Raw genomic sequence first — 13,684 nt, forward strand, 5'->3', positions numbered from 1 at the left:
GATTTTGTAGTCACTTTGAATTCAAACACAATTAGTAATCAATAAAGAGTTATGTACTCACTTTTACGTACGCACTACTTTTTTCTGTTTAATATTTGGTTGGTCTGTAGTTATTACTATTAAAATAAATTTATCATTAATATTTTACTGTAGTAGAATGAAAAGAGTCAGTACATCATGTGAGATCGTCGCACCTCATCTGCCGCTTTGATGAAGATGGGGAATCTGTCTATTACATTAATAGTTAACTTCATATAGGTAGTTGAGTTTAAAAAATCTAGTATTTATTGCTAGAAACCTTTCTACCATTTTTTGAATTGTCTCTATGCAGGCCTGTTTTCTTAATATAAATGGTAGTTAAAATTAAAATGGTCTTAATTATACTATATTATTCGATTTATAATAATAATAACGTTTTACTAAACAACTATGTTACAAACTACCGTTTAATAAATTACTTCAAAACTTTAAGGGTATTTGGATTTGAAGTATCACAAAGAAACTCTTCTTTAAAACATATTTTTATAAACCTTTTTATACCTAAAACAAGTATACACTTATGGAAAGCATTAACTATTGGATTAAAAAAAATCAATCCACAATTCCGAAGTGATTAATCAAACGAAGTTATTATATATTTGGCCTCAAACATTTTGATGGAAGTATGACATTCTACTAACACTAGTAAATTGTGAATATTTATTATAGTATATTGTTTGTATAGATAAGGTACGGAAAGAACTAAGAATAGAAATAGTTTAATATTTTGAAAACCAGTACACTTTGGCTTGGAAAAACTATTACAAATACTTAGTTATTTATAAAAGTTAGTTCATTATTTATTTGATAAAAAAGAGAACAATTAGGAATGATATTTTTTTTTTCCTAAACTATTTCTATCGTATAGCAATTCGCAATTATCTTCTATAATAGTTATTGTAGTAGTAGTAATTTGTTGGGGGACCAAATGGGACTGAGTAGTAGTTATCATATCCGTAAAATGGAACAGGTACGACCTCAGGTACAATCACGAACTCTTCGGCTACTGGGACGGGAACTTCTTCTTCGATGACGACAATTATAGGTTCTTCTTTCACAGGAGTAAGAATTTCAGTTTGGGTGATACCTACTGTGTTGAAGAACTCAACCTCCGCCTTAAATGTGCAAACAGGGTCAAACACACATTTAGTTGGCAATCGCATGGGGAGAGCAACGTAGTCTTGTTCTGGGATGCCATTGCCTTGGATGATGTCTTCGATCTTTTGCAGACAAGAGATGGAGATCTGCTTGCAGCTTTGGGACAGACCGAACGTGTACAAGGCGACCTTGCTTCTGCAATCTAGGACAATTATGAATATTTTAGATTTTTTCATCAAAATAAGTTCTAGGATCTTGAGTATGGAAAATCAGTGTATTTGTCCAGTCATGATTAATACAGTTTGGGTGTATTATTGTACGTAGTTATTCCCATCAAAGTGTCCTTTTTTACTGTGATGTAAATGTATAACATGCGACCTGTTTCATCTTGTATAAAGAAATCTGTAAGATTCATATTTCGTTGTTTAGTGATCCTTCCAAGATTCTTTGGTGTCAAATAGCCTACGATGCTGTGCTCTTCATATGGTAGGGTGTTTTGGTGAATGTTGCTGACCTCTGGGCGTCGTTTGACCCTAAATTGGTCGTAAATTTACAAACTAACGCAATGTTTCTGTTTCCAGCAAAATAAATTCTGATTGTCTTAAACGTAATACTTCTACTTTCTCATTCATGATCAGTACAGTTTGAAAATGTATGTTGTAAGTCCCATAAAAGCATTTATTTTTAAGTTATACATTCAAATTTACTATCACTTCGTCTGCTACATCTTGAATGTTATATATCTTATGATTCCATACGTTTCATCTTGTATATTACATTTTCTGGTTCCTATCAGTGTCCTTCCAGTTGTGTTTCATGTTGTCTGTGATGATAACTGTTCTGACACTGTGCTCTTCGTATAACAGATGTGGGATGATACTATTTCTAACGTTGAGTTTGTGCTAAATTACTATTTGGCTAAGCTCGCAAACTTTTGTACACAATATATAATCATAAATAATATAAATGTATTATCGTGTTTACTGCGCAGAAGTGTACTGTAACACTAATAAAGTCCAAATGAACAGTGTTTTTAATTTTAGATTATAAAGCACAATTGAAGTGGCTTAATATAGACATAAATCAAGTTCAAATTAATAATCAACGGTCTCTGAGTTTATGTTACACAAATTAAAAGATTGTCTATGAAACTTGTAATGAATTACATTATTGCCACCTATAAAAGCTTATACAGGTAATTTAAAAAATCTTAGAAATACCTTTATAATAAATGGTCTGAAAGTTTCAAAACACATTCCTCTTAAAATATGAGTTTTCAAGATACAATGTTTAATTAAAATAGTATAGAAGAGAGCCAGAAAAAAAATCAAAATGAAGATTATATTTGAGGTGAATACTATTGTATTCTTAAATTGAGGCTTGAAGATTTAGCTAGTCGCCTTAATAAGCAGTGTTCAACCCTAAATGCTATATTTGTAGAGAAAAATTAAATGTATAGTTATTGACTTACAAATTACCTCCGAATGTGAGTGGCAAAACAATCTACTTCTGTTTCATTACTTTAGCCGTACTGAATGTTTTAGTTTTCAAAAATTAAATTCTTGTATATATCCGTTTACATATTAAAAATTCAATAGTAAGGAAGCTATCAAGAGAAGCATACTTGTTTTATATTGGCATAAAAATATAAGTTGAGGTGTTAAATACTATTTCTATAAATAATAATTTATGAAACATAAAGTTCGTGTTATTACTTAAAGTGTTTATTTGCATGAGTAGATTGTACATTTCTTGACGTAATTAAAACATATGTTGTGTTACACCCTTGTTTTATAAAATATAAATTAACAATATGGGGATACATTTTAATTAGTAAGGAAATAATTTGAACAGTACGCCTATAGAGCTTCAGGATTACACATTCTTTGGAGATATTTCAGTAAGAGTAGTACAATTATTTATGTATTAGAATCTATCTAACTTACGTATACGTCTCTAGAAGGTCCATTTTGCAATTTTCTCTGATATTCTATGCTGCGTATGAGCCCATAAACTCAAGGAGTCCGTAAATTATGTGCTGGACGAACTCAGCACTAAACCAAAAGAAACTCTTGATAGTGTTTAGATTGGTAAATTAATAAGTAGTTTGATTTTGTTTTAGTTTATTGCTTAAATTATGGTGATAGACGATGATGTTTTGTGGTTAGTAATAGGGGCTGTAATGGTTGAAGTTTCGATATCCTGATCTTGGATAGAAGTTATCGTAGCCACTGTATGGGTAGCCGATGTAATCAGGACGGAACGGAATTGGAGCGGGCGAGGTTGGTATAACCGGAGCAATAACTTCTACTTCTTCGATAATGGGAATAATTTCTTCTTGTAAAGTGAAGACTTCTGTAGGAATGCTAAGCTCGGTGAACCCTACTGTGTTGAAGAACTCAACTTCTTCTTGGAATGTGCACACAGGTTCAAACACACATTTAGTTGGCAATCGCATGGGGAGAGCAACGTAGTCTTGTTCTGGGATGCCGTTGCCTTGGATGATGTCTTCGATTTTTTGCAAACAAGAGATGGAGATCTGCTTGCAGCTTTGGGACAGACCGAACGTGTACAAGGCGACTTTGCTTCTGCAATCTGAGAAAAGTGTTAATATGTTAATCTCTGTTAGCAATATAAGATCTAATGTTCTGACCATCTGGATACAGTATATTGTTATGTTCCCGAGTGTAGTGATACAGCTTGAGTATATAAATGTAAATAGTCATCCCCATTAAAGTGTTTATCCTTTTTGTGCCGACAGTGTTTACTGTTCTTGTGAGTGTAGGAATATGCCATCTACTTAATCCGCAGTGTAATGTTTGCAGGGATCAATTCTCTCATAATAGGACCCTTCATATGTTTGATGGTGTAACTTGATCTCAAACACGTAGTTCTGATGCTGTGCTCTTCGTATCACAAACGTGGCAAGTGTTGTTAAAGTTAGTAAAATAAGTATTCATCCCCAGTAAAGCGTTCATCTTTTTTGCCGGCAGTGTTTAATGTTTCTGTGAATGTAGGAATATGCCATCTACTTAATCCGGTGTGTAATGTTTGCAGGGATCATTAGTTCTCACAATTACGACCCTTTGTATGTTTGATGGTGTAACTTGTCTCAAACACGTAGTTCTGATGCTGTGATGTTGGTGTTATAAACGTGGCGAGTGTCGCAAAATTTAGTTGAGAATCATAACTTTGATGCACACGTATGTAGGATATGTAACAGAGGTATACTGTAGTTAGTGTTGCTAAGTAGTTAAAATAGTTATTTATAGCCATCACGAAACATAAAAATTGGTTAACTGTTTAATCAATCATGTATTAAAAAACACAATCCATGAACATTCTCTGCAAAAACGAGTACAACTCTTCTACGCATTTTATTATTTCACAGAATTTATAATAATTTAAAAACAGTAATTGTATGATTCTATTACTTCAGTATTGCTAAAATGTGGATTTATATAGAATATAAGTTTAGTTTAAATACATTATCCATAAATACTGACTTTGTGATAAAACGCACAAGATTTTCTACGACTGTATCTAAAAATCCATTTATTAAACTATTAAAAGTAGTATTGTAAATGTTGAAACAGTGGATGGTATCGGTTCGTCCCCCTAAGTGATTGCAATTGTGTAGAAAGAAGTGAGTTTTTGAATGCTTAGGCATAGTGAAATACTCATTTCGTTTTCTTGTCCTTTAATCGGAAGGACAACCGCAGTTCCACGATGCCGCTGTCTAGGATAATATGCCACTTCTTAAAAACATATGTGATAAGTTTACAGCTTTGAAAGACCAAACATATAAATTCGGAATCATTCTGAAAACTGTTTTTATGGTTAAAGTTGCCAGGAATAACCCCCCACCCTCATTCTCACCCTCGTATGTGATTTCGTGTTGCTTTCCACTGCAACGAAGAATCTTGTACTGTTCCTTACTACACAGTTGTGTCTAAACTAAAATACTCACCATTAGAGAGATAACATCTGTACATAACGAACGTGTCACAGCCAGCGTATCCAAGTACGTGATCCTTATAAGTACAGTATGGACCTGAGGGCAAATACAACATTATAACATAAAATAAAAAGGAATATTAACAGTTAAATGTCGTAATGTGATAAAATTAAGCTTGTGAGAATTGTGAGACATGAATTTCAATCTGGCAATGCTAGAGAGAAAACTGTTATTGGAAATCTCCATAGTGCATTGCCTAACTGTTAAAAACAATAATACAAACTTATAACATAAGATAGATGCCTTGTGAAAAGTGAATACTTTACTAGAATAACACTGATATCATCGCTTTACCATTTTGACAATAAAAAATAAAATTTTTTGCTTTTTGCTATTTGATTGTTTTAAAAATACATAAATCATAAAAAATACATCAATAATGAATGAAATTTATAACATAGGTTTTTGTAGATCTGCAATATGTGCAAGCTAACATGATGTTTGATAATATATTTAGAGGTTTTTGAATTAACATATGAGAACTATACAGATTTTTTTAATTGTGAATATATAAAAAATATAAAAAATTATATATAAAAATAATTATATATAATTTAAAACAATATGTATAAATTACATATATATATATATATATATATATATATATAATATATATATATATATATATACACAAACCTGCAAGGCAATAATTTATTTTCTGGCTAAAATAACAAAGATTAACAAAAGCTATATAGTAAAATGTGTTAGCTAGCGTGAAATTAGGTCACGTTCTCATGTGCCTTATAATGCATAATACATGGATGTAATGAATCACTACCTTTTTAACGTGACTAACTTATTTTTTATTATAATCAGCTATATGACAAGTGTGTGGGTGCATGTAAGGGCCAACTTCCCAGACAACTAGTTTTATAATTTGACTTGAAGGTCGTATTGCGTTACATCTTGTTTAGGATGATTGCAACTTTTGAATGCTCCTTTGGCTGTATAATTCTCAGAGTAAACAGGATTAATATTCTCGTGATTTAGACTGGGGACCGACTGTAGTCTTGTGTTTAGCCACATGAGTGGCAAATATACTATATTTCGAGCTCTCCTTGGTTGAGTAATAAGGTCATGTTGATTGACAGTCCTGAGAAGTGGTATTCATTTTTTTTCTATGGCAGAAAATTCGGTTCCAAATTTATAATAACCAGTGTTCTTCTCCTTTATATTTTGTTGTACCTCTCAACAAAACAGGTTTCTGTTTGCCTCTGGTTTGTAATATTAATTTAAGTAAATATATGATAGCCAGCTTTATGTTAGATGTGATAAGATTCGAAAGATTCGTGTCTGACATTCATGGAACGCTCATACTCATTTTAAATGGATTGGATCCATGCAGTTTAATTGTGGCTCCATTGGAATGTGAAAATTGTGACTATATTGTCAGCAAATTCAGCATTTGCCGTAAATCATCGTACATTCATCATTTACGAGTGCGATAATTAAAATATAGACTTAATCCACGATACAGAAAGTCTCTGTTTTTTCTAAAAAAACACAGTTTGCAAGCTAATTATGAGGTTGAGTGGTAGAGAGGGCTAAATAGCCCTAACTCCGCCTCTTAAATAAAGGCATATTTCATTTCAGTTTGCCTATCCTGATACTTTTAAAGTACTTTCTCAATTGTGTCTTCAGTGGAGTATTCTGTTCTTTCTTATTTGTCAGGTTTAAAGACATCTTATTGAAGATCAACAATTATAATGGAGATATAAATTTAATTGAAGGCTAAGCTGAGATTCAAAATCTCGTAGATACACCGGTCGAATCTTTAAATCTAAACTGATATACTTCTATAGGCACATAAACTACGGGCACATCTGGACATCGTTCACTTTTGATGACATGGTTATCATTGATGCAACTGTCCAAAGTTTGCATATACTTTGCCCCTGATCACAATATTATTTTGATGAATAGTCGTTGCTTTATAAAAATGAGATGGCGAGTATAGAGGGTTGCCAAAACTTCTAAAATATTTAAATTCTTATTGGATGACGCTATTCAGTGTGCTATGAAGAACCATAAACTTTACACAGCTTGTACTATTGATAGTAGTTATGCCTGTGTTATCAAATGAATATATTCCGACATCGTTACTCTTATATTGAGAAATGAATGTATTCTGATATCGTTAATAGTATATTATCTAATGCATGTATTCTGATATCGGTACTCGTGTGCCTGTATACTTTTCCAGACAAAGTTTATTTTAAGCACAATTATATCTGTCTGAAATATGTCATATTTTCTTTCGGAGGCGTCGTACCAAAGCTATCTGAAGAGATCATACGCAGATTTTTTTCTCTCTACAAAAGAGAACGGTTTCATGGATACTTATGCAACTGCCATATCTGTGATGGATAAGATGGAAAGGTTTGCAGCTTACGGGCTTCATTTAGTTCCTTATTATACACAATAATATCCCTAACCCTTTGTCGTGTTCATATTGGATCTTGTACCACTATGAACCCCTTGTACCACCTCTCCCCTCTCATCCGACTGACTATTGTGTTTCGCTAAGATAGAATTTAATCCAGTGAATATGGTTTTATAAGGATCCTATAAAAGTAAAATTGATCAAATTAATTGTGTAACGTCTTTTGGAAAATATAGATACAGTCAAACGTATCTTGTCACTCAACCAAAGAACCAGTCAAAGCTTAAAGATCACGCCACAGTTCATGAAGACGAAGTTTAGGGGGATATAGGGCCAGGAACTCAATAGTCTTTAATTTTCATGATTAGTGGCATTTTAATTTTATTTTGATGTGCGTGTACATGGAGACTAACTACGTCAACAGTCCCGTGTTACTTTCCGCCGTATGTTTCTAGCGAATACTACCTAGTCCCTCTAAGCACATTTTGTTTGGCCATGTTTGTTACAAATCAGCGTCAAAAATTATGTATAATACTATCTCCTTTGAAAAATGAATTAATGAAGGTTTCCACTATCAATATAAGTAGCGAATCCATTCAGCTTTAATAGTGTCTGTACCTAGTTTAGACATGAAATCAAGGTACAATACAATACAATTAAGGTTGAAATGGAACACATGGTTTCATATCATACTATATATAGTCAAAGTTTAAACGGGGGACCTTTAGCTCTTCATTACTAATCCATTCAGAACACCGGTTATCGTAAAGTCTTGGGTATATTGAAGGTATTTAAGTTTAAGTTGTCACCATTACTTTAAAGCTATTGTTGAAACTAGAAAAAAATACGTTAAAACGTGTTATTTGGACGACATTAATATTATTCGGAATTAGTTAAAGCCGTTATTGTTAAACCGTAAATAGCAAGTGAAATACTCATAAGGATATAACATAATGTGAAACTATTTAAATAATTGTGATGCCAGCTTTTAAACATGAAGTAAAGAACATGACCATAATGATTAATGGATCCGTAAAGGTTTTATATACCGCTACAGAGTAAAAAGTCATCTCCTTTATTGTTATCAAGGGTCAGGATATTTTCCTTGCCGTACTTTTACTAATTAATGTATTAAAACTTGAAGAAGGTACATTACGTTTATTATTATTACGAAATTATTTATTTTTTAAGTGATAAATTTAATATTTGATTCATACTTAGTAAGAGCTAATAAGGTTTTTCACATACCCAAGGTACCAACTGTCTAATGTTAGGTTTCTTATAGTCATATACAATTTGTTTATAAAGTGAATCTCGTTACCAAACTTGGAGCATATTTAACAATATAAAAAAAATCATTAGAAACTGTAATTCAAATGCTTTATATTTTCTAAACAAAACGCCGTTATCCAATAGATTAAATCTAGAGAAGTAAAACGCACTTACTTGCAGCTCTGAAGATACCAAGCTGGACATCAGTCACAATGTCAGATTCAATAAGATTAGAACCATCCCGGCTGGAAACAGATAACACAGTTATTTAAATTTCAATGTTGAATAAAGGACTTGTATTAGTATAGAAAAATAATGTAAAGCCATATATATATATATATATATATATATATATATATATATATATATATATATATATATATATATATTCATAGAAAGATTGGATGGAATTTCAAAAAGTTAAATATCTTTCATTACATTTAAAACTGTAAGGATTCTACTCGAATGCATTGAAATTATGACTTCTAAACTCTAGTAATGGGCGAAAAATCTAATAGTAATTTCGGGCGTATCAAGTACGCAGTGTTCAGGAATCGCAGTTTCAGTCGGATCGATAAAAGCGTATACTGTACTGAAGATGGTTTCGGACATTCGTCGGTACCAATGGAGTGTTACAACTCGACCGTGTTTTCTTCACCGATGAGGCTTAGTTTTATCTCGGTGGTTAAGCTAAACACAATAATTTGGTCAACCGAAAATCCTCATATCTTAACGAAACTCCCTTGCGCTGTCGGAAAATAGGAGTGTGGTGTGCCGTATCACGTCATCGAATAGGGGGCCCTATTTTTTACGAAAATACTGTTGAAAGTGTTGTGTTTCAAGACATCGTAACACAGTTTATTTAGTTGTATGAAAATGAATGTTTTCGGTTGCAGCTTGACAGTGCCACAATGTCACACATCTAATGACATAATGCGATTCTTTCACGGGTGTCTGTCGAGTGTATCATATCTAAAGGATTGTGGCCTCCAAGATTCCCTGATTTGACGTCTCGAAATTTCTTCCTGTGGGGTTACATTAAAGAAAAAGTTTATAAAAACCAGCCGCACTCACTGGATAAATTAAAAATGAACATAAAAATAGAAATAAACAACATCACTGTAAAAGTGCTGAAAAAAGTCTCACCAAACATGATAAAAAGAGTTCATGCATGCAGTAAGAACCGAAACATCTACAGTGGGTGCTTGAAGATCATTTCACTACATATAGGTGGACAATCTATATCTCTGAAAGTAGGAAACCATGTGGGGTAGGGTGCTATAGTTTGCTGGCAATAAACCCTAATTACTCCATTATCTCAGTTATGTAGATAATTTTTCCTTACTGTCCACACCTTCCAGCACACTCACGGCTCTGTTTATATAATGTCCTACAGGATATTATAAGTTTTTAGTCACGCATATTACCATCAATTTATTTTAGGCTTATTTAGTAAGAGAATATTGTATATTTCGACATTATAACAGAGCTAACTGTTGAAGAAATAATCATTATACAGTTTATACTCCCTCACCACCAGTTCAGTAAGAACCACGATCATCCATTGTTTCGTTGATAGTTGAATATACGTGTGTAAGTTGCATGCACGTATAAAGGAATGAGTATACAACATTTTGTAACCATTTTTGATTCTTACTAGAAGTTACTAACATTTATAATAGATTTACTCAAAAGAGAGGAATAGAACTAAGAACATAAATTTTAAGATTTAAAACAAATCATTATTATACCATTATATCAAACAAAATTGATTGTAAATTATATATATTTTCGTTTAAGCCTGTGGTTACTGCAGTTGATGGTTTTATTTCAGGGTAAAAGTATACATTTATTGAAAAAAATAATTATTTGATTCGACTTTATTGAATACAAACAAAATGTAAAGTATGTGTAATAAACGCTTATTATTATTACTGAATAATATATTTGGAACTTTACTTTATAGTTAAAAATTGTATTTAGACGTTGAATTAAGCACAGCAACTTTGATACTTTTCACTGGTTTTAAAAAGTTGTTTTAAAATGGAATTATTGTTAATACTGTATGAAATAGTGGTTTTATCAAGAAAATGGAGTAATACATCTGTTATTTCTTTTTAATAAGAACTTAGATAAATTGAAACTATATTCACTTGGTACTTATATCTAAAGTACGAAATGCTGTCGAAAAAAAGATTTCGACTACTTTTAGAATCACTTGATTTTAATTTAAAGAAAAAAAACTCAGTTGTATAATGACATTACCAAAGACATTTTTAAATGGTCATCACCCACACCAATTTTTGTTAATTCCATTAACATATGCAACTGAAAATAATATAAGAAGAGATTAAAATAATAGAACATCCATAATTAGTATCAAACGATTTTAGTCTCATGTGTATTTACTGTTAGTTGAAAATATATAAATGAATAGTTCGAGATTACTTTCCAGGAAGATAGATTCTGTAAAGCAATTTTTAGTCACTCAAATGGTCTATTGTCAATTGGCACTGTTTGATGAAACAAACTTTATCCTCATTTTATTATAAACAATGTCTTTCTCATCAAAAACTTAAGTTTGATAAGTTAGATAAATTCAAGTTCTTATATTGTTAAATATCATTTTTATTTCAAAATTGGGCAGTACTTAAATATTTGGGTTGAAAAAAAGGAATACTTTGAGTGACTAAACAGATAAAGAAAACATAATGTATTATTTGTATCGTTTTGTAAGTAGTTTACGTACACTCGTCTTTCATCATAATTCCTCTTTGCTTCTTTATTTATTTATTTAAATTCCCACGGTATAAACATTTTGAAAATTACATTAATTAAGATGACTAACAATAGCAAATGATCATAAAAATAGTACGGTACGAAAAATCAAATTCAACAACTATGACATAATAAATTAACACGCATAACAAAGGTATAACTAAAACAATGTGAAACATAACGAAAGTGGTATCAATATCAATAGTGCAATAATAAGTAATAATATAACAATTAATAAAAAATAATAATGCAACAAATACTACAATAACATAACAATGATAACAAATATAGACTAAATGGACAAATATAACAATGGAATAATGGAGTAACTCTTAATATAATACTGTGCAGGACTCGACAAGTTCACTCCGACTTAAATGTCTCCAGCCTCAGTGTCAACACAGCACGTCTTAACGCTCCCAGTCGATTGCAGAAAAAGTCAACTCCACTGCACACCTCGTTGCCAAGCCGAAGTATGGGACAGAGCTGAACTGCAGATAGTTGCGGTTTAAGTGGCACAGCTCAAATAGGCGGCGCGAACTTGTGGTAGAAGGGAGACGAAATGCAATTAGCTCCAAGAGGGGGCAGACTACCACAAAGTTGAGAATCTTATAAAGAAAGCCAACATCTGCAACTTCCCTTCTAACGGCCAGTGGATGTAGCCGGAGCAAGTTCAGATGCCTATCAGGCTCTCTCCAGTCCAAATACCTAAGGAATTTAGTTTGCGCGGACTGCAGTCTGTCAATGAGGCCCAGTTGGTGAGGAGACCAGACAACTGAAGCGTATTCGAGCAGCTGGAGGACAAGGGACTTGAAGAGGAGTACAAGAGCATCATAGCTAAGGCCGTGTCTAGCAGTTCTCATAATCGCCCCCATCACACTAGACGCTCGGCAGTATAATTGGCCAATATGAAGACTGTAGCCAAAGGAGGGGTCGAGAACTATTCCAAGATCTTTGATGGATATACAATGATCAATAAGCTTGTCATCAAGGGAATAGTAAAAACCAATTGTGGTAATTCTCTTGAATGTCATTAGCTTGGTCTTGCTGGCATTAATGGACATCCCGTTGCACTGACACCATTTCGATACACAGTTAAGTGCTTGCTGAAGATTTTCGCAGTCTGCGTTGGAAGATACTTCAAGAAAACATTTTATGTTGTCAGCAAACAGTAAGAAAGGAACTTTGGTGACCTCCTTGATGTCATTAACAAATATAGAAAACAAAAGTGGGCCAAGGTGGGAGCCCTAAGGCACACCGGAAGATCGGACAAAGGCGTCATTAGATTGATCAGCAAAGCGAACCACCAGCTTACGGTCGGAAAGATAGCTACGGAAACATGTCAGCATAGTTCACAAGACACCATAACCCTCCAGTTAATTAAGTATGTGATTGTGGCTGAACCTGTCAAACGCCTTGCTAAAATTGATGTAAACAGGATCAACTTGCCGCCTACGACTGAAAGCCTCAAAAACATAACTCTGGGATACGAGAAGATTAGTTACGGTAGATCTCCCCGCCATGACACCATGCTGTTCTTCAATGATGTTCTTGAAGAGTGGCTGAAGGATGCCCAGTACTAAACCCTCCATTATCTTGCCCAACACTGAGAGGATCACAATTGGCCGATAATTAGTTACGTCCTGTTTGTCACTAGACTTGGGTACGACGTAACCCTCCTTCAGGATTTCAGGAAAAGCTCTCTTGGCCTCATACTCAAGTTAAACAATAAGAGAAGTATGGGGGATAATTCGGCGCGGCAATGCTTCAGGACTCCAGGAGTAATGTTATCTGGACCGCATCCCTTTGAAGCGTCGAGAGCTCTCAGCCTTTTGTGGATTGCTTCAGCAGTAACTGAGATCTCGGAGAAGGTAAAATGCGTATCATACGCCTTCGTTGGCGGTGATCCGTTGTCAGCAGGCGCATACACAGAAGAGAAGAATGTGCTTCTTTCACTATTTATGTATTTTTTCAGGATAGCAATAGCTAAATTCGTTTGGACAAGGGATACTCTGGTAAAGAAAAACTACACAACGTATAGTTGGCTGCTACACTTCCTCTGAACATACATTACAACATAGTTTCATAATTGTGTG

The 13,684-nt window shown here is 33.3% G+C and overlaps 1 protein-coding gene across 3 annotated transcripts in view; it reads right to left on the reverse strand.

The window, feature by feature from the left end:
* Nucleotides 1-503: 503 nt before the first annotated feature.
* The window catches only part of LOC124369259, a 29,443-nt gene continuing 16,262 nt past the window's right edge, over nucleotides 504-13,684 (reverse strand). For 2 of the 3 annotated variants that reach the window (XM_046827155.1, XM_046827154.1), the window contains exons 4-6: nucleotides 8,985-9,055; nucleotides 5,108-5,191; nucleotides 2,840-3,732 (exon numbers count right to left, since the gene is read on the reverse strand). In XM_046827155.1, coding sequence (XP_046683111.1) covers nucleotides 3,302-3,732; nucleotides 5,108-5,191; nucleotides 8,985-9,055 — 586 coding nt within the window. In that variant the 3' untranslated portion in view covers nucleotides 2,840-3,301. Of the gene's footprint in view, nucleotides 1,340-2,839; nucleotides 3,733-5,107; nucleotides 5,192-8,984; nucleotides 9,056-13,684 lie in introns of those variants that run through there. The other variant, XM_046827156.1, reaches the window with a different exon arrangement.

This window comes from Homalodisca vitripennis, chromosome X (assembly GCF_021130785.1).
Source record: "Homalodisca vitripennis isolate AUS2020 chromosome X, UT_GWSS_2.1, whole genome shotgun sequence".
Classification (NCBI taxonomy): Eukaryota; Metazoa; Arthropoda; class Insecta; order Hemiptera; family Cicadellidae; genus Homalodisca; species Homalodisca vitripennis.